Source organism: Aotus nancymaae, unplaced genomic scaffold (assembly GCF_030222135.1).
Source record: "Aotus nancymaae isolate 86718 unplaced genomic scaffold, 86718_ANA_hifiasm-v0.15.2.pri h1tg000014l, whole genome shotgun sequence".
Classification (NCBI taxonomy): Eukaryota; Metazoa; Chordata; class Mammalia; order Primates; family Aotidae; genus Aotus; species Aotus nancymaae.
The window spans coordinates 31,704,089-31,727,527 of record NW_026988425.1 but is presented as its reverse complement, the minus strand read 5'-3'; the positions used below and the strand labels follow the sequence as shown (position 1 = coordinate 31,727,527).

At 46.3% G+C, this 23,439-nt stretch overlaps 1 protein-coding gene across 1 annotated transcript; it reads right to left on the bottom strand.

Annotated features, from left to right (window-relative positions):
- Positions 1–21,921: 21,921 nt before the first annotated feature.
- On the bottom strand, positions 21,922–22,797 carry LOC135274835 (large ribosomal subunit protein eL6-like). Its single transcript, XM_064375807.1, has one exon. The coding sequence runs from the start codon at positions 22,789–22,791 to the stop codon at positions 21,922–21,924; it is 870 nt and encodes a 289-aa protein (XP_064231877.1). The 5' UTR covers positions 22,792–22,797.
- Between the last annotated feature and the right edge of the window lie 642 nt (positions 22,798–23,439).

Sequence of the window (23,439 nt, the reverse complement as noted above, 5' to 3'; positions counted from 1 at the left end):
AGCCTGGCCAATATGGTGAAATCCTGTCCCTACTAAAAATACAAAAATTAGCCGGGCATAATGGTGTGCACCTGTAGTCCCAGCTACTCAGGAGGCTGAGGCAGGAGAATCACTTGAACCCGGGGGGTGGAGGTTACAGTGAGCTGAGATAGCACCACTGTGCTCTGGCCTGGGTGACAGAGTGAGACTCCATTCAAAAAAAAAAAAAAAAAACAGGAATCACGTCCTTTGCAGCAACATGGATGCAGCTGGAGTCCATTATCCTAAGTGAATTCATGCAGAAACAGAAAACCAAATACTGCATGTTCTCATTTCTAAATGTGAGCTAAACATTGGGTATTGGACATAAAGATGAGAACAACAGACACAGGGGACTCAAAAAGCAGGGAAGGAGTAGGGAAGGGTTGAAAAACTACCTATTGGGTACTATGTTCACCGTTTGATTGATGGGTTCATTTGAAGCCCAAACTTCAGCATCACAAAATATGCCCATGTAATAAACCTGCACGGGTACCCCCTGAATCTAAAGTAAAATTTAAAAATAATAAAAATTCCAGCCAGTCACGGTGGCTCATGCCTGTAATCCCAGCACTTTGGGAGGCCAAGGCAGGCAGATCACCTGAGGTCAGGAGTTCAAGACCGGCCTGGCCAACATGGTGAAACCCCATCTCTACTGAAAATACAAAATTAGCCTGGTGTGGTGGTGCATGCCTGTGATCCCAGCTACTTGGGAGGATGAAGCAGGAGAATCTCTTGAATCTGGAGGCGGAGGTTGCAGTGAGCCAAGATCACTTCACTGCACTCCAGCCTGGACGACAGAGCGAGACTCTGTCTCAAAAAAAAAAAAAAAGGTGATAAAATGCTGAAGAAAAAATAGGGTGGGGATAGGGTGATTAAAAGAAAAGAGTTTTTAAAACCCCTGAAACTAAATATTACCTCTCTGCTTTTTGTGAGGATCTGTCAATTCTGTTATTCTGGAATAAGAATTGCTGGAAGAGGTCTGAGTACATTTAAACCATGAAAGATAGAAACAGGCTTTGTTTTTGCTTCCAGAGAGGATAAGTGAGTGAGCACAGTGTGAGATGGTTCCTGAGAGTAGGATTTGTTTCTAATTAGTTTTGTTTAATACTTAACTAGATTGAGACATAGAACCTGTGTATGTTCTGAGACACAAGGCTCATGTTTCTCTGACCTTTCCTACCCACAGAGGAGGCTTCCCACCCTGCTGCTTGTCCCCATCTCCCTTTCCTGTCTGGCCAGGCCCACCCTACTGTGTCCAGAAAGCCAGCTCTGAGACATCCCTGGAATTTAATAAGCTCTCATTGATACCATGTGCTTTTCAGATGTTTTGCTTCTTTGGTGTTTGTATTAAATTCCCAAGTAGTAGTTATGACCATAGAGTTTAGCAGCTTCTCATCTTGTTTTCTACATTTGTTTAGCGCTTGTACTTTTGGTGGACTCAGCTATCTCTCACTCTTGATTTTGCTTGTTCCTTCCCCCCCACCCCCACCCCCGAGATGGAGTCTTGCTCTGTCACCCAGGCTGGAATGCAGTGGCGTGATATCGGCTCACTGCAACCTCCGCCTCCTGGGTTCAAGCAATTCTGTCTCAGCCTCTCGAGTAGTTGGGATTACAGGTGCCCGCTACCATGCCTGGCTAATTTTTTTGTATTTTTAATAGAGATAGGGTTTCACCATGTTGACCAGGCTGGTTGTGAACTCCTGACCTCATGATCCACCTGCCTCATCCTCCCAAAATGCTAGGATTACAGGTGTGAGCCACTGAGCCCGGCCTGATTTTGTTTGTTCCTTGATGTCCAGGTGAGGGCATGGAGGGACTCGGGGAGTAAAGAGTGGAACGTTCTCCATCCAGTGTGAAACACGGTGGGGGGTTGGCTCCTGTGGAGAACCAGCCCCTGTGTCTTCATGTCCCCTATCTTTAAGGGAGTTGGGGGCTGAGGGGGCCTGACTAAAGCCTGTTTTCTGAGCCCCTCCTGTGGCCGTGTGCTGGGCTTGTGTCCCACTGTGGCTCTAGATTACTTATAAAGGTGTCCCTGGAGCAGGACAACTTGGGGCTGAGCATGCAGGATGCCCCTGCCCTGCTGCAGAGATAAGATCTATAGAGATGCATGGCCTTATTGGGTCCACCTTCCACACACACACCCCACCCTGAAAAGTACTAGCATGGGGGTGGGAGAGGCAGGATTCTCTCTGTACTGCGGGTTCCAGTATAACCAGCGATGTGTCCAAGTGCCTACACTTGACTTTGTTGATAACCAGGCTAGCTGTGGGTAGTGCAAAATCAATGTTTTAAATATCATATATTGAAAAGTAATTTGAGTGATTTTATGTCTAAAAGCAAATGTCTTAGCCTGTTTTGTGGTTCAGACCCAGGTTCTTTTATTTTTAAATCTCCTATTACACTGTCTGCCCTTAGTAATTAAAGGATACGAAATGTGTCATCATCTGGAAATACACAGAGTAAGCTTTTTTCAATATATAATCTGTAGGTTCACACACAGTAAACTTCTAGGACTTGTTTTTTAAAAGCTTTCATTTTGCTAGGGCTGTCTGGCCCTGAATGTTTTTATGAAATCCTGAATGGAGGACTTTCCAAATTGTCTTCGCAGAAGTCTGGGGCCTAATGAATGTCATGCTTACTCATCCCCAGCACTGAAAGGGCACAAGTGCATGCCATTCCTGGGAAGGACAAGAATTCAGACGGACCACATTCCATCCCTGGACTGACCCTGAGGACTCTGCTTGGAATGCTACTGCAGTAGCCTCCAGGAGAGGATCAAAAAGACCTCTCCCGCCAGGCACGTGGCTCATGCCTATAATCCCAACACTTTAGGAGGCTGAGGCAGGTGGATCTCCTGAGGTCAGGAGTTTCAGACCAGCCTGATCAATATGGTGAAACCCCATCTCTACTAAAAATACAAAAATTAGCCTGGTGTGGTGGCGTGCATTTGTAGGCCCAGCTATTCAGGAGACTGAGGCAGGAGAATTGCTTGAACCCAGGCTGCACTCCAGCCTGGGCAACAGAGTGACACACCATCTCAAAACAAAAAAACACCTCTCTCCTCTCCCCAGCCGATGGGGTTGGAGTCGGGGGAAAACAGTAGAGATTGGTAGGGCTGGGGCAGGGGTGAACCAGGAAGGGGAACAAGTGAATATTCTGGAGTGATGGTAGCATTGTATATCTTTTTTTTTTCTTTTCTTTCTTTCCCTTTTTTTTTTTTTTTTTTTTTTTTTTGAGACAGAGTCTCACTCTGTCACCTGGGCTGGAATGCAGTGGCTCGATCTTGGCTCACTGCAACCCCTGCCTCCCGGGTTCAAGCAATTCTCTCACCTCAGCCTCCCAAGTAGCTGGGATTATACGCAGCCACCACCACACCAGGCTAAGTTTTTGGTGTGTATTTTTAGTACAGACAGGGTTTTGCCTTGTTGACCAGGCTGGTCTCAAACTTCTGACCTCAAGTGATCTATCTGCCCCAGCCTCCCAAAAGAGCTGGGATTACGAGCATGGGACATCACGCCTGGCCAAATCTTTCTATTTTTTAATCAAAAAAATATTTTTGAGACAGGATCTCATTCTGTTGCCCAGGCTGGCGTACAGTGGTGCGACTACAGCTCACTACAGCCTTGACCTCCATTTTGTAGAAATGGAGTCTCACTATGTTGCCCAGGCTGGTCTTGAACTTCTGAGCTCAAGCCATTCTCCTGCCTTGTCCTCCCAGAGTGGTGAGATTGGAGGTGTGAGCCACCACTCCCGGTTCTGGCTCTCTGAAGCCAGACTGCCTGAGTCTGAACCCCTGATTTGCAGCTTACACCCTGTAACATGGCACCATGCCTGGAACCCACCTCACTGGAGAGTTGGAGGATTAAGGATAAGTGTCTATAATAATGTAAATATTCAATAAATGGAGCTGTTATTATGTATGTGTGTGGTCATTTACATACATCATGTAAACGGGTATGTGTGTGTGTATGAGTGTGTGTGCGTTTAAACTTAATTTTCACAAGGAACAAGGAACATTTGAAGTATCCTAAACAGGAACCCAAGTTCCAAAGGTGGCTACATAAGCACTTCAAATGTTTCCAAAATCTATCCCAGAAGGTTTGTTAAGCAGCAGAGGGAATATTAAAAATCATCTTTCAAAGGTGCAATGAGTGAGTACTTGAGGTATGTGAGGTACTTGAGGTATATTGGCTAGAAATGTCGCAGAGTCCTCACTCTCACACCTACAGGATATACAAATCCATCAGGCTCAGCAGCATAAATGCATCAGAGCAGAGAATGAGGTCTAAGAACCCTGCACGGGAACCCAGACTGCAGGGTTAGCTGGTCCTGCGGTCTCATTGCATCTTTTTGTTTTCGTTTTTGCTTTGAAACAGAGTCTTGCTCTGTCACCCAGGCTGGAGTACAGTGGCACAATAATGGCTCACTGCAACCTCCGCCTCCCAGGCTCAAGTGATCCTCCCACCTCAGCCTTCCTAGTAGCTGGGACTACCAATGCGTACTACCATGCCCAGCTAATTTTTGTATTTTTAGTAGAGACAGGGTTTTGCCATATTGCCAGGCTGGTCTCTAACTCCTGAGCTGAGTGATCCACCCACCTTAGCCTTCCAAAGTGCTGGGATTACAGGCATGAGCTACCGCGCCCAGCCTTTACCATCTTAAGAGTATAACTTTCAGCCTATAGTCCCAGCACTTTGGGAGGCCAAGGCGGGTGGTACACGAGGTCAGGAGTTCAAGACCAGCCTGATCAACATGGTGAAATTCCATCTCTACTAAAAATTTAAAAATTAGCCAGGTGTGGTGGCATGCACCTGTAATCCCAACTACTCAGGAGGCTGAGGCAGGAGAATTGCTTGAACCCAGGAGGTGGAGGTTGCAGTGAGCCAAGATCGCGCCACAGCACTCCAGCCTGGTTGACAAAGACTCCATCTCAAAAAGCAAACAAACAAACAAAAAAATTTTTCATGCAAGGTATTGTGTGGAGGCCTGAGGACAGAGAGTGGGAATCCCCCACAAAGTCTGAGAACAGGAAATATTATTATTTAGGACTGTTAACAAAAGTCCAAGGTGCCCCCTTTCGTTGTAAAACACCACTGCTCAGGGAAGTGGTAGTGATGGAAGAAGGGAGCTATAGCCCTGCCTACCTTGATTTGCCAGAAGCTACTGACACCAGAAGGACATCACCATTGCCAAAGTTGACTTAGATGACCCCTACCAGATTTGCTGAAAATTCTATCATAATTACATTATAGTTTATTGACTGGATATTCAATTATGGTTCCATCTAGGGACCTTTTTGCTCATTTCTGAGAGCTATACGGGACCCCAGGGCATATGAATTCTGCCCGTGGCCTTCTGTCCACCATGGCTGCTGCCTAGGAGTTCTTTGCCTGAGGTCTATATGTCTTAGTTTGGATTCCCCGACAAGCAGGCTCTGGACCAAGGATTTGGGTGCAAGTAGTTTATCTGGGCAGTGTTCCCAGGTACCACTGTGAAATGATGGGAGACGGGGAAAGGAAAAACAAATAACAAATACAGTAAGGAATGAGTGATTACTGTGGGCAACTGGGGCCAGCCCCCTTGGGCCCTCTGTCCCCCGAGAGACCACGTGGAGCGTGTCTGGAATAGCCCCCCGAGAGTGTGAGGAAACTGGGGTACTGACACAGCAACTCCTCTCCCCACTGGCTGAGAGTGGGTTGCTCCTGCAAAGCTGTTGGTGTGTGCAGGTGATGTGTCCAGAGATGTGGGCAAGGGACCGCCTACCACAGTCCATAGGGGCCACTGGGAGGGAGACACCTTTCCCTCCACAGCAAGTCTAGGGACAGCACCTCTGACAAAGCCTCCAAGCCAGGGCCCCTGGCTGGCTTGGTCTAGCCTAGCCGAGCACTCTGTGCAGCAACCCCCAACCTGGGGCCAGGCCTCTGCAACATGAGGTGATGCCCAAATATTTAGCAAGGTGGTGTGGTACATCAAAGTAAGAAAACAGCTGGGCGCAGTGGCTCACACCTGCAATCCCAGCACTTTGGGAGCCCAAGGCGGGCACATCACCTGAGGACAGGAGTTTGAGACCAGCCTGGCCAACATGGTGAAACCCTGTACCCACAAAAAATACAGAAATTAGCTGGGCACGGTGGCGGATGCCTGTAATTCCAGCTATTTGGGAGGCTGAGGCCGGAGAATTGCTTCGACCCAGGAGGCGGAGGTTGCAGTGAGCTGAGATTGCACCACTGCCCTCCAGCCTGGGCGACAGAGCGAGACTCCATCTCAAAAAAAAAGAAAAAGGAAAAGCAAGCAAACAAAAATATTTAGCTGCTGCTTCTAGTCTCAGGGAACCCAGCTGGCGTCTTGTGAATCAGGTGCCTCCTCTTTTCTCTCAATGGCAAAAAAACTAGCACTTCTATGGCTTAGACTTCATTAGAGTCACAAGACTCATCAGTGTTAAATAAAATTTATGGGAGGGATGGGAGCCCTCTATTTCAGACTGAGCTCCTGCACTAGGCCACAGCAGAACGGAGTTACTAACCAAAATGGAGTCACTTTTGCTTCAAGGAAGCAGGAAAATCCCCAAATAGACCTTTTACATATATATATATATATATAAAGACGGGGTTTCACCATGTTGGTCAGACTGGTCTTGGACTCCCGACCTCAGGTGATCCGCCCGCCTTGGCCTCCAAAGTGCTTGGATTACAGGTATGAGCCACCGCGCCCAGCCAACCTTTTTTTTTTTTTGTAATCTAAACATGAGGGATTCACAGCAACCAATCTAAAAGGGCCCAGTCAATCTGAGCTGCTATAAGGATGTCCCCTCTGTTTTTTAACCTTTACAAGGAAGCTAGCCTGAAGTAACCTGACGTTAACCAAGCTGACTTTTGTATTATTCTGTTCCCTTGTTCCTGCTCAAGCTACCTTATAAAAACCTACTGTTCTGCCCTGTCCAGCAGAGCGCCTGTTTCTATAGATGGTGAGCTGCCTGATCATGAATCACTAAAAATTAGATATTTAGTTAAATGTGTTGAAATTTTGTCTCATTTTTCGTTTGATTGTTTTTGAGATAGGGTCTTGCTCTGTCCCCCAAGCTGGAGTGCAGTGTCACGATCACGGCTTACTGCAGCCTCTACCTCCCAGGCTCAAGTGACCCTCCCACCTTAAGCTTCCAGAGTAGCTGGGACTACAGGGGCACACCACCATGTCCAGCTAATTTTTGTATTTTTAGTAGAGACGGGATTTCACCATGTTAGCTAGGCTGGTCTTGAACTCCTGACCTCAGGTGATCTGCCCACCTTGGCCTCCCAAAGTGTTAGGATTACAGGCATGAGCCACTGCGCCCAGCCAGAATTTTGTCTGTCTTAGAGAGAAAAAGTTAAGACCTTAGGTCTTGCTGCTATCTAAGAAGGTAACTTAGTTACATTACAAAATAGTGAGATCATAGATTGTAAGTTAATTGTTTAAAAGTTGGCTGGTAAAATCAACCAGTATGACAAATATAACATATAACTTTAAACAGTTTTCTACAATGAACATTTTAACAAATGACTTTCAGCAAATCCAGTGGCTTCTCTGGGGGTCGGGAGAGGAGGCGTGTTCTCCCTCCCTCCCTACTCCAGGGGATACGTGGCAATGTCTGGAGGCACTTTTGATTGTCACAACTTGTTCATGCGGCGGGGTGATACTGGCATCTAAGGGCTAGGGGCCTGGGAATGCTACTCAATAACCCACAATACCCAGAACAGCCCCCCAAAAGCAAAGAAATATCTGGTCCAAAATGTCCACAGAGCTGTGGGTGAGAAACTTTGCTCTATTCATTCTGACGTTTTTGATCTCTAGGTTACAAGTCAAACCCTCCTTGGAACTTGTAAACTTTAAAGAGTTATGGAAAGCACTTCCCCCTATGTAGTAAACAGACTTAGACAGGGGCTTGTTTATGATAAGTACAGATTTAGCCTAGATTTTATAACTGGTGTGCAAATCTAATGTTTTTCCTTACCTGTTTATCTTAAAAGTATAATGGCTAGTTCAGGCTTTGTCTTTTTAAAGCAGTTGTGTCAACAGGTTATCATTTAGCCAAGGCAGAATTTTTTAATGTGGGATTAACAATTTTCTGTTTCTACAAATTCCAAGTAATAGTCTCCCTCCTCTTCTTCTCTGAGGCAGCTACAGTTTCTTACGTGTTTATTTTAAAAGGGATTACCGTGGTTTATGCCTGTAATCCCAGCACTTTGGGAGGCCAAGGCAGGAGGATCAATTGAGGTCAGGAGTTCAAGACCAGCCTGGCCAACATGGCAAAACTCCATCTCTACTAAAAAATACATAAATTAGCCAGGCATGGTGGTGCATGCCTATAGTCCCAGCTACTCATAAGGCTGAGGCAGGAGAATCCCTTGAACTTGGGAGGCGGAGGTTTCAGTGAGCTGAGATTGGGCCGCTGCACTCCAGCCTGGGCAACACAGTGAAACAAGACTCCATTTCAAAACAAAACAAAAACAAAAACCCAAATATATAAAATATTAGATTGCCAATATTTAACCATTTTGAACCAATACGACATTGCTAACATTTGACCACTCTTTACTATAAAAATGACAACTTCATGGGTTCAAATGAAACATATGGACCAGAGGTGGGGCAGGGGTATTGTTTAGGCCACATCTCTTCATCTGGCCTTTCTCAGTCTGCATTGTCTCATGGAAATTGCTCTGAATTGAGGTGGCGCTCGAATACATTGATTGATTGATTGATTGAGACAGGGTCTTGCTCTGTCATGCAGGCTGGTGTGCAGTGGTGCAATCAGGACACACTGCAGCCTCAACTTCCCAGGCTCCAGCGATCCTCCTACCTCAGCCTCACTAGTAACTGGAACTACAGGCACGCGCCAGGCTCATTTTCATATTTTTGGTAGAGAAGCGATTTCACCATGTTGCCCAGGCTGGTCTTGAACTCTTGAGCTCAAGGAATACCCGCTCCTCGGCCTCCCAAAGTGCTGGGATCACAGGCATGAGCCACCATGCCCAGCCTCTAGTGCATGTTTCCACAGCTGCTCAGAGGGCACCTGTGAGGCACTGTGACAGCCTCTTCTCAAGCCCGTCCTCACTCACACTTTCTGCTCCCTCCTACCTCAACAGAAACTGCCTGATTTCTCCCAGTCCCCCTGGGGCTGCCTGTGCCTCCCCTTTTTGAAGGGCATTATTTTTACACTCCCAGAGCCTGGGGCCCTGTCTAAAATGCCCTCCCTATTTCTACCAGGGAGTCAAGTTTCATCCTGACTTGGGGTTTCTGGGCATGGGGCTGATTTCCCAGAACTCCTGAAGATTTAACCCACACTGCTCCTTGCTTCTCAGGAAATGGCAAAACTAACTAGATGATTATGTGCTTCAATCCTTAATGCGGAGTTGGAGTTCTTATAAAATAAAAATAAAAAAACCTTGCACACTGCCTTGAATATACAAAGCACCTCTACATTCATCCCATTTCAAGAAGTCCTGCCAAGCCTTTGAAGCACAATAACATTCTCAAATGTGCCACACCACCCCCAAAATCGTTCACACTGTAGAATGCTATTCAAGAAAGAAATGTTTCCTGGTTTAAAAAAAAAAAAAAATGAGCGAAAAGCGAAGAAATTAAAGAGCCTCTGTTTATAGTAGGTGGTAAGAAAAATGTAACATAACATGTACCATTCCCTGCCTTTTGCATAACCAGTTTGATGTATAGTTCTACTGTGCAAGCAGATTCAAAACTTGCTGGGTTTCTTCGTAATAACACAGCACATGCCAGGGAATAAGGGCTCAGTGTGTTCTAGGCACAAGGAGAACTTATTCTGGACTGACTCAAGCAGAAAGGAGCCAAATTGTCAAGACAAAGAGCAGCTTAGACATGTGAATTCCAGCGCGCCAGCCATGGCTGCTCGGTTCGGAGATGCAGTTCTGTGGTTAGACCCCAGCGGCTCACATTTGTGGGTGCTCCTCTGCTTAAATCAGGTGGTTGAAGGTATTTGTGGCTCTCAGAAGGAACAGCCTGGGGAGAGGGAAGTAGTCCGCAGCTGCAAGTTTCTTTGAGGCTTCGCTTTCCATTCTGGCTGCAGGTCACTGAGGTTCATTTTAACTAGGAGGCTACCCTAGGACACATGGCCCGGCACAGTAGCCCTGCTGTCTAATTTCCACTCAGCAAATACCTGCTGAAGGAGCTGATTCAGAAGGAGGTGAATTTAAACCATTAGGTTTGAGACTTATTATATCATTATAAAAAATCATCTTTAATATTTGTGGATAGGGTGGGGCATGGTGGCTTATCCCTGTAATCCCAGCACTTTGGGAGGTTGAGGTGGGCAGATCACCTGAGGTCAGGAGTTCGACAGCAGCCAGACCAACATGGTGAAACCCCATCTCTACTAAAACTACAAAATTAGTGGGGCATGGTGGCACATGCCTATAATCCCAGCTACTCGGGAGGCTGAGGCAGGAGAATCGCTTGAACCCAGGAGGCGGAAGTTGCAATGAGCAGAAATCACTCTATGGCACTCCAGCCTGGGCAAGAAGAGTGAAACTCTGTCTCAAAAAATAAAAATAAAAAATAAAAATTTGTGTATAGAGCCATTACGAGAGATTAAAAAGGACAGTCTGGGCCAAGCATAGTGGCTCATGCCTGTAATTCCAGCACTTTGAGAGGCCAAAGTGGAAGGATTGATGAAGGTCAGGAGTTCAAGACCAGCCTGGGCAACATAGCGAGACCCCATTGCTACAAAAAAAAAAAAATTAGCTGGACATGGTGGTGCAGGCCTGTAGTCCCAGCTCCTCCTGGGACTGCAAGGTGGGAGGACTCTTGACTCCGGGAGATCAAGGCTGCAGTGCACAGAGATCTCACCACTGCACTCCAGCCAGCGGGGACAAAGCGAAACCCTGTCTCCCAAAATAAAAACAAATACAAAACAGATAAAAAGGCAGTTTTATTAATAGAGAAGATAGGAAGGAAACTCCTCCTGAGCGCTGTGATCTCACCGAGCACTGTCAAGGGAGGCTGTGGCTCCGGCTTCTCTCCCGCATCAGCCCGGCTCCATGGCCAGTGGCCCACCATTCTCCCGCAGTCCCACCTGCCCCAGGGGAAGTCTCCGCTGCCTTCTCCCCAGGCCCAGACCCTGTACTGTGCCCCGCCTCCACCCCTTGTTCCCCCTCAGGAGCCTTTTCCTCTCTATTATGTTCTGCCTCCCAGTCCTTTGATCTCCACAGTCCCCACCCATTCAACCTGCCCTGGTCTAGCCTATCCCAAAACAAACAAAATGCATGCCTGGATCCTACCTTCCTCTTCACGCTATGCTCCCCACCCCCACTCCCTGTCCTTCACCAGCCGGCCAAACTTCTTTATTTATTTACTTATTTTTAAGAATAATCTGGCCAGGTGAGGTGGCTCACGCCTGTAATCCCAGCTACTTGGGAGGCTGAGGCAGGAGAATCACTTGAACCTGGGAGGCTGAGGTTACAGTGAGCCGAGACTGCACCACTGCCCCAGCCTGGGCAATGAGAGTGAAACTCCATCTCAAAAAAAAAAAAAAAAGAAGAATATATATTTTTAAAATTTATTTTTAGAGATGAGGTCTTGCTATGTTGCCCAGGCTGTATACTTGAACTCCTGGGTTCAAAGGATCCTCCCACCTCAGCCTCCTGAGTACATGGGACTACAGCATGCACCACCGAGCCTGGCCAGGCAAACTCCTTAAAACAGTGGTCCCCAGCCTTTTTGGCACCAGGGACCAATTTCACAGAGGACAGTAATTCCACAGACCAGGGAGGAGGGGGCATGGGAGTGGCTGGTTTTGGGATGAAACTATTCCACCTCAGATCATCAGGCATTTGTTAGGTTCTCGTAAGGGTGTGCAACCTAGATCCTTCGCTCGCACAGTTCACAATAGGGTTCCTGCTCCTATGAGAACCTAATGTCACCACTGATCTGACAGGAGGCAGAGCTCAGGCTGTAATACTCCATCGCCTGCCCCTCACCTCCTGCTGCTTGGCCTGGTCCCTAACAGGCCACCGACAGATACTGGTCTGTGGCCTGGGGGTTGGGGACCCCCAAAGAGTCACCTTCATGCCAGGCTCAGGCTCATGCCTGTAATCCCAGAACTTTGGGAGGCCAAGGCGGGCAGATCACCAGGTCAGGAGTTCAAGACCAGCCTGGCCTACGTGGTGAAACCCGTCTGTACTAAAAATACAAAAATTAGTCAGACATAGTGGCACATGCCTGTAGTCTCAGCTACTTGGGAGGCTGAGGCAGGAGAATCGCTTGAACTCGGAAGGCCGAGTTTGCAGTGAGCCGAGATTGTGCCATTGCACTCCAGCCTGGGCGACAGGGCGAGACTCCATCTTAAAAAAAAAAAAAAGAGTCACCTTCACTTGGGTTTTCATGGCCACATGTCACACTCACTTGTCAGTCCACTCCAGGCCACCAAACCCAAAGGACAGTGTTCAGGACAAGTTCCCAGCCTGTCTATCAGTTAGAACTGAGTGTGACAAACCAGGAAGAAGAGGATGGACACAGGAAGCTCCTGTCCACATGTGTTCGACCCAGCTCGGCTCCCTGTGGCCAGCTCTGTGGGCCACTGCCTTCCTCTTGAATGGCTCTCTTCTCCTGGTCTCCATGATCTGTACTTCCTGGTTTCCGTCCCTCTGGCTGCTCCTTCTTGGCCTCCCTCGGTGAATAGTCTTTCCTCCACCCTCCGTCGGTCTCTGTTCACGTTTTTTTTTTTTTTTTGAGATGGAGTTTTGCTCCTGTCACTCAGGCTGGAGTGCAATGGCACAATCTCGGCGCACTGCAACCTCTGCCTCCTGGGTGCTAGGTGATTCTCCAGCCCCAGCCTCCCAAGTAGCTGAGATTACAGGCGCACGACACCATGCCCAGCTAATTTTGTATTTTTAGTAGAGATGGGCTTTCATCATGTTGGTCAGGCTGGTCTTGAACGCCTGATCTCAGGTGATCCACCCACCTCAGCCTTGCACAGTGCTGGGATTATAGGCATAAGCCACCGCGCCTGGCCTCTGTTCACTCTTAACCCTCTTCCTGGGGGGAGGTGGCCTTCATTACCTCGTGTGCACAAATGACCTCCAAATCCTTACCTCCTGACTAAGCACAAATGACCAACAAATCTTATCTCCTGCTTCAACCCACATCACAAGACTCGAATGTCTAAAAGCAGTGCAAACGCAACACATCCAAAGTTAAACTCATTTTATTCTCTCCAAACTGGCTCCTCCTTCAGAACTCTGTGTCATAGTAAAGGTGTGTGCAGTTTGCTCAGCTGCCCAAGCTAGAACTCTGGGAACTGTTCTAGAGGTCTCATTTCCCCTCACTCCCCAGCCCTAAGTGACCCCCAAGGTCCACTGAGTCCAGCTGCTGCCTGTCTTGAGTCATTCCACTTCTCTCCATGCCACTGTCACCACCCTGCACCCTACCATCCTGCGAGTCGCCTGGACGCTCTATCAACTTCTCTGATCAAATCCTTCCAGTTTCTCTCCAATCTGAGCCCCAATTTGCAGCCAGAATCTTTCTAAAATGCCAACCACATCATGACACTTATAATTCTTTAAGGCCTCTAGTTGCCCTTAGGATACATATGAATCCTCAACCCCTCAGGTCCCAGCCTGATAGGACCCTTCATCTCTTGGCCCCTGCTTGCTTCCATATGATAAAAGCAATGATTAGAAAAAGCTTGAGAAAGGAACCCAAGGATAGAAGCTATGGTGCACTGTTCAGCATCAGTTTTCAGGCAAGTAAAGGGGGTCTCATGGTAAAGCAATATAATTGGACCTTGGCTTTGACCTTGTACTTCATCTCAACTTTTATATTAACATAATACTAGTTTTAGCATAAATATTTTATCTACTGTATTGCAGCACTATTTTCAATAGCAAAGATTTGGAACTAACCCAAATTCCCATCAATCAGAGACTGGATAAAGAAAATATGGCACATAAACACTATGGAATACTATGCAGCAATAAAAAAGAATGAGATCATGTCCTTTGCAGGGACATGCATGGAGCTGGAAGCCATCATTCTTGGCAAACTAACACAGGAACAGAAAACCAAACACCTCATGTTCTCACTCGTAAGTGGGAATTGAACAGTGAGAAAACATAGATGCGTGGAGGGGAGCATCATACACTGGGGCCTGTCAGGGGGTGGGGGAAAGGGGAAGGAGAGCATTAGGACAAATATCTAATGCATACGGGGCTTAGAACCTAGATGACGGGTTGATGGGTGGAGCAAACCACCATGGCACATGTATACCTACATAACAAACCTGCACGTTCTGCACACGTATCCCAGAACTTAAAGTAAAAAAATAAATAAATAAAAATTGAGTAATCAAAGAACTAACTGTTGGGACCTTCAAGATGCAGACATTCAATTTTTTATGTGTCAATGAAACATGCATGAAAAAGACAAAGACGAAACAGTGTGTAGCATTAGGAAAAATTGTCAATATGACACAGCAAAATTCACAAAAAGAAAATTGAGAAACTGATTATTTGGTTTGTACTGAAGTGGACTAATTATGGGTTATTCATATAAACTGCCTGTCATGTCTAGTTACCCTATGGCAAACAATGATTATCATTAAACCATTCAAAAACAAATAAATAGGTGGGACACAGTGGCTCACACCAGAAATCTCAGTACTTTGGGAGGCCGAGGTGGGCGGATCATGTGAGGTCGGGAGTTTGAGACCAGACTGACCAACATGGTAAAACCCATCTCTACTAAAAATACAAAAATTAGGTGGGCGTGGTGGCATGTGCCTGCAATCCCAGCTACTCTGGAGGCTGAGGCAGGAGAATCGCTGGAACCCGGGAGGCAGAGGTTGCAGTGAGCTGAGATTGCACCATTGCACTCCAGCCTGGGTAACAAGAGTGAAACTCCATCTCAATAAATAAATAAATAAATAAATAATCTTTTATCAATTGAGAACCCCTCTTTTTTTTTTTTTTTTTTGAGATGGAGTCTTGCTCTGTTGCCAGGCTGGAGTGCAGTGACATGATCTCAGCTCACCGAAACCTCCACCTCCCGAGGTTCAAGCAATTCTCCTGCCTCAGTCTCCTGAGTAGCTAGGACTACAGGCATGGGCCACCACACCCAGCTAATTTTTAGTAGAGACGGGTTTCGCCATGCTGGCCAGGATGGTCTCAATCTCCTGACCTCATGATCCGCCCACCTTGGCCTCCCAAAGTGCTGGGATTATGGGCATAAGCCACAGCGCCTGGCAGAGCAAGAACCCCTATTTTATTTATTTATTTATTATTACTATTTTTTAAATTATTTATTGTTATTATTATTGAAATGGAGTCTCACTCTGTTGCCCAGGCTGGAGTGCAATGGCATGATCTCGGCCCACCACAACCTCTGCTTCCCAGGTTCAAGCAATTCTCCTGCCTCAGCCTCCTGAGTAGCTGGGACTACAGGTGCCTGCCACCATGCCTGACTAATGTTTTGTATTTTTAGTAGAGACGGAGTTTCACCATGTTAGCCAGGATGATCTCAATCTCCTGACCTCATGATCCACCTGCCTCGGCCTCCCAAAGTGCTGGGATTACAGGCATGAGTCACTGCACCCGGCTGTTTATTTATTTTTAGAGATAGGGTCTTGTCATGTTGCCCAGGCTGGACTTGAAGTCCTGGGCTCAAGCAATCCTCCCACCTTGGCCTCCTGAGTTGCTAAGACTATAGGTATAGGCTAGCTATGCACCTGGCCAGCAAAACTTATATTGATGTCATTTCTCTTGCAGTAAGTACCAAGAGGGGAATTTGAAATATCCATTTGTTGACTAGGTATATAAATACTTGAGCATTTAAAAAAGTAGACCATGAAAAGTGCATAGTACAATGCCAGTCATAGGGAGTGCTTAGTAAATGTTGACTTTTTTTTCTAAAAACTATTTTTATTTCTAGAACTACTTCCTTGTGTTTGGGTAAATGATGAAGGAGAAAGAAATAGTGGCTTTTACCAATGATCAGTTTTCCAGGGAAATTACATTATGCAAAGACTTTATTCTTTTTTTTTTTTTTTCTTTTTTTTGAGATGGAGTTTCACTCTTGTTGCCCAGGCTGGAGTGCAATGGCACAATCTTGGCTCATTGCAACCTCTGCCTCCAGGTTTAAGCAATTCTCCTGCCTCTGCCTCCCAAGTAGCTGGGACTACAGGCGTGTGCCACCACACCCAGCTAATTTCTTTGTCTTTTTAGTGGAGACGGGGTTTCACCATGTTGGCCAAAATGGTCTCGAACTCCTGACCTCAAGTGATCCACTTGCCTCAGCCTCCCAAAGTGCTGGAATTACAGGTGTGAGCCACCAGACCTAGCCTCTCTCTATATTTTTTAATTGAACTTTTTCCCTACAATGAAAGTGTGAATTGCCTATCGGTTTTTTCCCCTTTGGTTGCAAAAGAGAGAAACCCAAATTGATTATGCTTTAACCAAAGGTAGAAGTTATCAGAAGGACCCTGTTCTAGCTCAGAAACTCAGTAACAGGAAACAGTAGGGCCTCCCATTACTGGAACCAGAAATGCAAATGCTGCTGAGTTCTTTCTCCATCTCGGGGGCTTCTCTCAGTTGGTTTACTCTGTTTCCTCCCCACTTTCTCTCTGGACCAGTTTTCTCTGGTCCAAGTGAGGGAACATGTGTGTCCTAAAAGCCACTGACTTAACAATTTATAACCCTGGGACTTTACGATCTAAATCCCCAGGGTAAGGATTGAGAGTGTCTCAGCTGGGACAAGCACACCGCCCTGAGCCAGTCACCTGCAGATGGGCAGAATCATGGCTCACCAACATGGCGTTTTCCATGGTGATCAAGTGTGGTGTGCGTGTGTGTGTACTCTTCTGCACACACACGTACATGTACTGTTCACACACACACGTACCCCCCATGCTATTTACAAAGCAATAGTCTTCAGAGCAACATGAAACTTTATTAAAATTAGAAAAAATTATGTTATTTTAAAAACCTGGTAAATTGTTTATAGTAACATTGTAAATCAGCGTTTATTTCTGCCTCTCACATTCAAACACCTAAACTCATTTTTTTTTTGTTAAATACAGAGTCTTGCTCTGTCACCCAGGCTGGAGTATAGTGGCTTGATCTCAGCTCACTGCAACATCCACCTCCCAAGTTCAAGCAATCTTCCTGCCTCAGCCTCCTGAGCAGCTGGGATTACAGGTGCATGCTATCACACTCAGATAATTTTTCTATTTTTAATAGAGATGAGGGTTTACCATGTTAGCCAGGATGGATGATATACTCTTTTTTTTTTTTTTTTAATTGAGATGGAGCCTCACTCTGTCGCCCAGGCTGGAGTGCAATGGCACGATCTCAGTTCACCACCTCCCGAGTTCAAGCAATTCTTGTGCCTCAGCCTCCCAAGTAGCTGGGATTACAGGTGCACACCACCACACCCGGCTAATTTTTGTATTTTTAATAGAGATGGGTCTTCACCATGTTGGCCAGGCTGGTCTTGAACTTCTGACCTCAGGTGATCCGCCCACCTTGGCCTCCCAAAGTGCTGGGATTACAGGCGTGAGCCCCTGCTCCAGGCAATATACGTTTTTTTTTTGTTTTTTTTTTTTACTTTTTATTGTAAACATGTTTTATTATAGAGAAATGTGCTTGGTGAATTATCAGTAAGTGAACACATTCATATAACCTCACTCACATCTAGAAATAAAATAACTCGAATCCAGATGTTCTTTCATAAACCCTCCTGATTCCTACTCATTCGCATTCTTCAAAAATAGCCACTGTCCTGATGTTTAACTCCATAAATTTGTTCCTTCTGGTTTTAAGCCTTTTATAAGTGGAATTCTATGTTTTATTTCCATCTTAGTCCATTCAGGCTGCTATAACAAAATACCATAGATTAGATGGCTAATAAACAACAGAAATTTATTTCTCATAATATTGGAGGCTGGAAGTCCAAGATCAAGGCACTGGCAGATACAGGGGATGATTAGGAATCTCTTCCTGATTTATAGAACATGACTTCTTGCTGTGTCCTCACGTGGTAGAGGGGTGAGGCAGCTAGCTCTCTGGGGCCTCTTTCATAAGGATATTAATTCCTTTCATGAGGGAACTGACCTCATAAGAGAATTACTTTCCCAAAAGGCCTACTTTTTAATACTTTCATCTTTTTTTTCCTCCATAATTAAGGCTTTATTTCATTTCTCTCATCAACGTTTTGTAGTTTTCAGCGTGAAAATCTTTTTTTTTTTAAATTGCATTTTAGGTTTTGGGGAATATACACATTCTTAATTAGTGGTCTCACAAATTCTCTTTACTAGTCACAAAATGTAGAGAGTATCTTCTTCAACCATGTCATTTTAGAGTGGATAAACTCAAGCCCAGAGGGGCGAAATGACTGGCCATGTCCCTCAGGGGATTCTCAGAATGTCCTCTCAGCTGCTTTGTTGCCTAGTGCATTCCTTCTCCCCTGCCCAAACCACTCATCCCTCATCTGCCCTCTCCACACTGAGCCTGGGTCCCAAGACTCTTCAGACCAAAGTCTTGGAAGCACAGTGGACATGGCGGTCCCACAGCACTGCTGCTCTATTCAGCTGCATTTCCTAGACCTGGACACCCACTGGGTATCTTCGATCTCTTTGCCTGCATAATTAACTCTAACTCACAGATCATAGGCAGAGCAAAGATATACTGGAGGTGGGTAGGCCTGTTCCAAACCAAATGTAAGGCCGGTGCCTCCTTGGGAGCTGAATGGACACGCCCTTCTCTCTCTGCGCCTAAAAACTACGTCATCATTCTGAGCGCATTGCTCAGCATTTGCCCTCTCCACGCGGGCTCCCCCTTGCCCATTTCCACATTCCAATCTCAGCCCTGCACCCGCCAGAAATTTTGAAAAGGCCTGCCAAGAACCTGCCCTATGGTAGCTCCCCCGTACGTCCTCGACCCGCCCCTCGTCCGTGCTCACTCCTTTCATACCCAATGGAAATGCCCCCGCTTTGTTCACCTCGCCCATCCCCAGTCTTTTAATACCCAATAGAACTACCTTGTCTTTGTTTCCCCCGTAGTCAATCAGCTACTTCTACTCCCTATAAAACCCCTCACCCCAAGAAGAGAAGCGCGACTTCTTTGGCCCCTTTCCAGGACCATAGAACCTGGCCAGGGAGCTGAATAAATTGGCTTTTAATTTCCTCACTCTGGTCTCTGTTTCCTCCTTGAACTCGACGAGAAGTCTAACACCAAGGTAGCCTCCTACCTCCAAATGTTACAGATTGTTCATCTGGGAGTCCAAATGCCTGCACACATACTCCATGTTATTACAACAGGATGGAGGCCAGGCATGGTGGTGGCTCACACCTGTAATCCCAGAACTTTGAGAGGCCAAGGAAGGAGGAGCACTTGACCCAGGAGTTTGAGACCAGTCTGGTCAACATAGGGAGACCCCATCTCTACAAAAAGTAAAAAATAACCAGCTACTCAAGAGGCTGAGGTAGGAGGATTTCTCGCGCCCAGGAGGTCAAGGCTGCACTGAGCTGTGATCACGCCACTGCACTCCAGCTGGCTGACAGAGCAAGACCCTGTATCAAAGAAGAAATATACCAGGATAGTAAGAATACTAACAAACAGGAATTAAAAAATTCTCAGTAGGGTAGACAGCCTCTAACATGGCTCCCAGGGTTCATGCCTGTATAATTTTCTTTATCTTCGCTCCTTGTATATGGGTGAACCTGGTCACTTGCTTCTAACAAATAGGACATGGCAAAAGTGATTAGATCACAGAAGACTGTGACACCTGTCTCCCTTTTGTGGAGCCCTTGGTTTGAGAAAGGGAAGCTGCCATTTTGTGAGTTGCCCTATGGAGCGGTCAATGTGGCATGAATGTGATGTCTCCGGCTGACAGCCATCGAGGACCTCAGGCCTCCCAATGGCCACCTGAGCGAGCTCAGAAATGACTCCTCCCCCATTTGAACAGGGAGCCAGAAACCTTGTCTACAGCCCCACACCAAATGATTGCTGTTTCGTAAGAGACCTGGAGCCAGAGGATCTGGCTAAGCTACGCTTAGATGCTGCCCCTCAGAAACTGTGAGATCATAAAAATTGGTTGTGGCCTGGCGTGATGGCTCACCCCTGTAATCCCAGCACTTTGGGAGGTTGAGGCGGGCGGATCACGAGGTCAGGAGATCAAGACCATCCTGGCTCACACGGTGAAACCCCGTCTCTACTAAAAATACAAAAAATTAGCCAGGCGTGGTGGTAGGTGCCTGTAATCCCAGCTACTCAGAAGGCTGAGGTAGGAGAATCGCTTGAACCAGGGAAGCAGAGGTTGCAGTGAGCTGAGATTGTGCCACTGCACTCCCGCCTAGGCAACAAGCGAGACTCCATCTAAAAAAAACAACAACAAAAAATTGTTTGGTTGTTTTAAACTACTAAATTTGGGGGCTAATTTGTGATGTAGAGCAGTTGGTTAAAACACTCAGTCAGCAGCTACCTCATGTTGAGAACACGTCATAAATTTCATGAGCTAAGGTTACTTCTTGCTGAGCTGGAGACTAAGCTGAAAGTGAAATTTAAAGTGGAAAGATCTTGCAAGAGCCAACAGATCTATCAGAGCTGTGCCTGCACACCTGGAGGTAGGTAATTTTGCTACAGTCCTGAGCAGATCACCAAGGATTTCCTAATACAAAATGTTATGGCCGGGCGCGGTGGCTCAAGCCTGTAATCCCAGCACTTTGGGAGGCCGGCGCGGGCAGATCATGAGGTCAAGAGATCAAGACCATCCTGGCCAACATGGTGAAACCCCATCTCTACTAAAAATACAAAAATTAGCTGGGTGTGGTGGCGTGCGCCTGTAGTCCCAGCTACTCAGGAGGCTGAGGCAGGAGGATTGCTTGAACCCGGGAGGCAGACATTGCAGTGAGCTGGGATTGTGCCGCTGCACTCCAGCTTGGCGCCTGGCTACAGTGTGAGACTCTGTCTCAAAAAAAAAAAAGGTTATATATTTTTATTTTATTTTTCATGATTCTTTTGGAAACGTGGTTCTTTTTAAGGAAATGGCTGTGCATTGAAAATGATTTTTGTTTTGTTAACAGAATTGTTAAATAAAATATTTGTAGTGGCTCCCACCTATAATCCCAGCACTTTGGGAGGCTGAGGCAGGAGGATCATTTGAGTCCAGGAGTTCAAGACCAGCCTGGGCAACATAGTGAGACCCGTCTGTACAAAAAATAAATAATTAGCTGTGCATGCTGCCACATGCCTGTAGCTATTTCCAGCTACTTGGGAGGCTGAATGGGAAAATTGCTTCAGCCCAGGGAGGTCGAGTTTGCAGTGAGCCATGATCATACCCTGCAACTCAGCGAGGGTGACAGAGTGAGACTCTGCCCTGCCCAAAAGAAAACTTATGAGCCTATATCTGTAATTGTTTGGGAAAAACGGATTTCCTCCGTTTTCAGCTAACACAGATGTTTTTGATCATAGTAGCATATTGTAGTTATCACTAGCATAAACTCAGACCCCAGACTACATAGGTTCCAATCCTGGCTTTGTGACTTTTTTTGAGACGGAGTCTCACTCTGTCCCCCAGGCTGGAGTGCAGTGGCACAATCTCAACTCACTGCAACCTCTGCCTCCCAGGTTCAAGTGATTCTCCTGCCTCAGCCTCCCGAGTAGATGGGACTACAGGTGCGTGCCACCACGCCCAGCTAATTTTTGTATTTTTAGTAGAGACAGGGTTTCACCAAGTTGTCCAGGCTGGTCTCTATCTCTTGACCTTGTGATCTGCCCGCCTCGGTCCCCCAAAGTGCTGGGATTACAGGCAAGAGCCACCGCTCCTGGCCTGGCTTTGCGACTTTCTTTTTTTTTTTTTTTTTTAAAGGTAATCAGTTATTTAATTAGATTATTAGGACATTTAATAAAACACCAATTTGTGAGGATAAATTCCATTTGTCAGGGCAAACACAGATCGTAGGTAGCCCTGGAGCTGAGGAATGGCTTTGATTTTTGGTAAAATTTGTGAGTCCACAGCTTTCTGATCAATCTTGCGCTGCTCTGTAATCTCATATTTCTCTTTTTCTGTGTCGAAGATCTCACCTTCCTGGTGTCTGGGCTTCCGCAGCTGCTTCTTCTTGAAGTAAGCCTCATTAAGATGTTTTGGGATTTTTACATTGCTGATATCAATTTTGGTTGAGGTGGCAATGACAAATTTCTGGTGCGTTCTTCGCAGAGGAACTCGATTGAGGACCAGAGGTCCAGTCACAAGTAACAAGCCACTAGCCAGCTGCTTCAGGAAAACCACCCTCTTGCCCCTGTGGCGTCCAGTGAGGATCATCAGAATGGTCCCAGGGGTAATGCTGGCTCGCAGTTTTCTCACACGCTGACTAAAGGATTTTTTGCCGTGGCTCAACAGCTTTCGAGGCACATCTTCAGTAGGATAATACCTGGGCATTTTGCGAAGTTTAACCACCCGGGTACCGCCGTTTTTGTCACCACCAACTGGTCTTGTAACAGTTGCAAGAACCTTCTCCTTCTTTTTCTTTTCAACCTTGGATTTAGCCACTGAGTACTTCCTCTTGTACATGGCCTTTCTGGAATACATGGCAGATCGGGAATACCTGCCAATTCCTCTGACAAGAACAGGATTGCAGCTGCAATGGGGCTTCCCCTTCTTCGGCTTTTTAGCCTTGAGGTTACCCTTTTTCACTTTGCTACCAGCATCAGCCTTCTTGGCTTCAGGTTTCTTCTCTTTAGTATCCGGCTTCTCAACTTTTTCACCCGCCATCTTGCAAGATGGAAAAGAGAACTAAGGCCCTGGCTTCTGGTCTATATGGCTTTGTGACTTTCTAATTATAATTCTGAGAAGTGAATTAATCTCTCTTTACCTCAGTTTCTCCATCTGGAGAATGGGGATAATAATGGTATGTACCTCATAGGGATTTTATGAGGATGACATGAATTAATACATTTAATGTCAGCCTGGGCAACATGGCAAAACCTTGCCTCTTGCCTCTACAAAAAAATACAAAAAATTATCTGGGTGTGGTGGCACATGCCTGTAGTTCCAACTACTCAGGAGGCTAAGGTAAGAGGATTGCTTGAACCCAGGAGGCGGTGGCTGCAGTGAGCTGTGATTGCACCATTGCTCTCCTGCCTGGGCAACAGAGTGAGATCCTGTGTCCAAAAAAAAAGCTTCAAACAAAATAGCGTACAGCATATAGTTGGTGCTATGTGGGTAGATGCATGTTGGCAGAAGGTCAGAGAGGCACACTAGGTGAACCAGTTTACAGAATCTACCCTAAGAACACTGAACCGTGCTGTGAAAGTTTGTGTAGCAAACACCCCCACTTCCAAATGCTGGACAGACTAAGACCAAACAGTTTACACAGAAGAGAAACTGTACTTCCTCTGATTCAAACTATTGGAAAAATGC

Coding starts and splice junctions, on each gene's coding strand:
- LOC135274835 (XM_064375807.1), bottom strand. CDS start 22,791: ATGGCGGGTGAAAAAGTTGAGAAGCCGGATACTAAAGAGAAGAAACCT.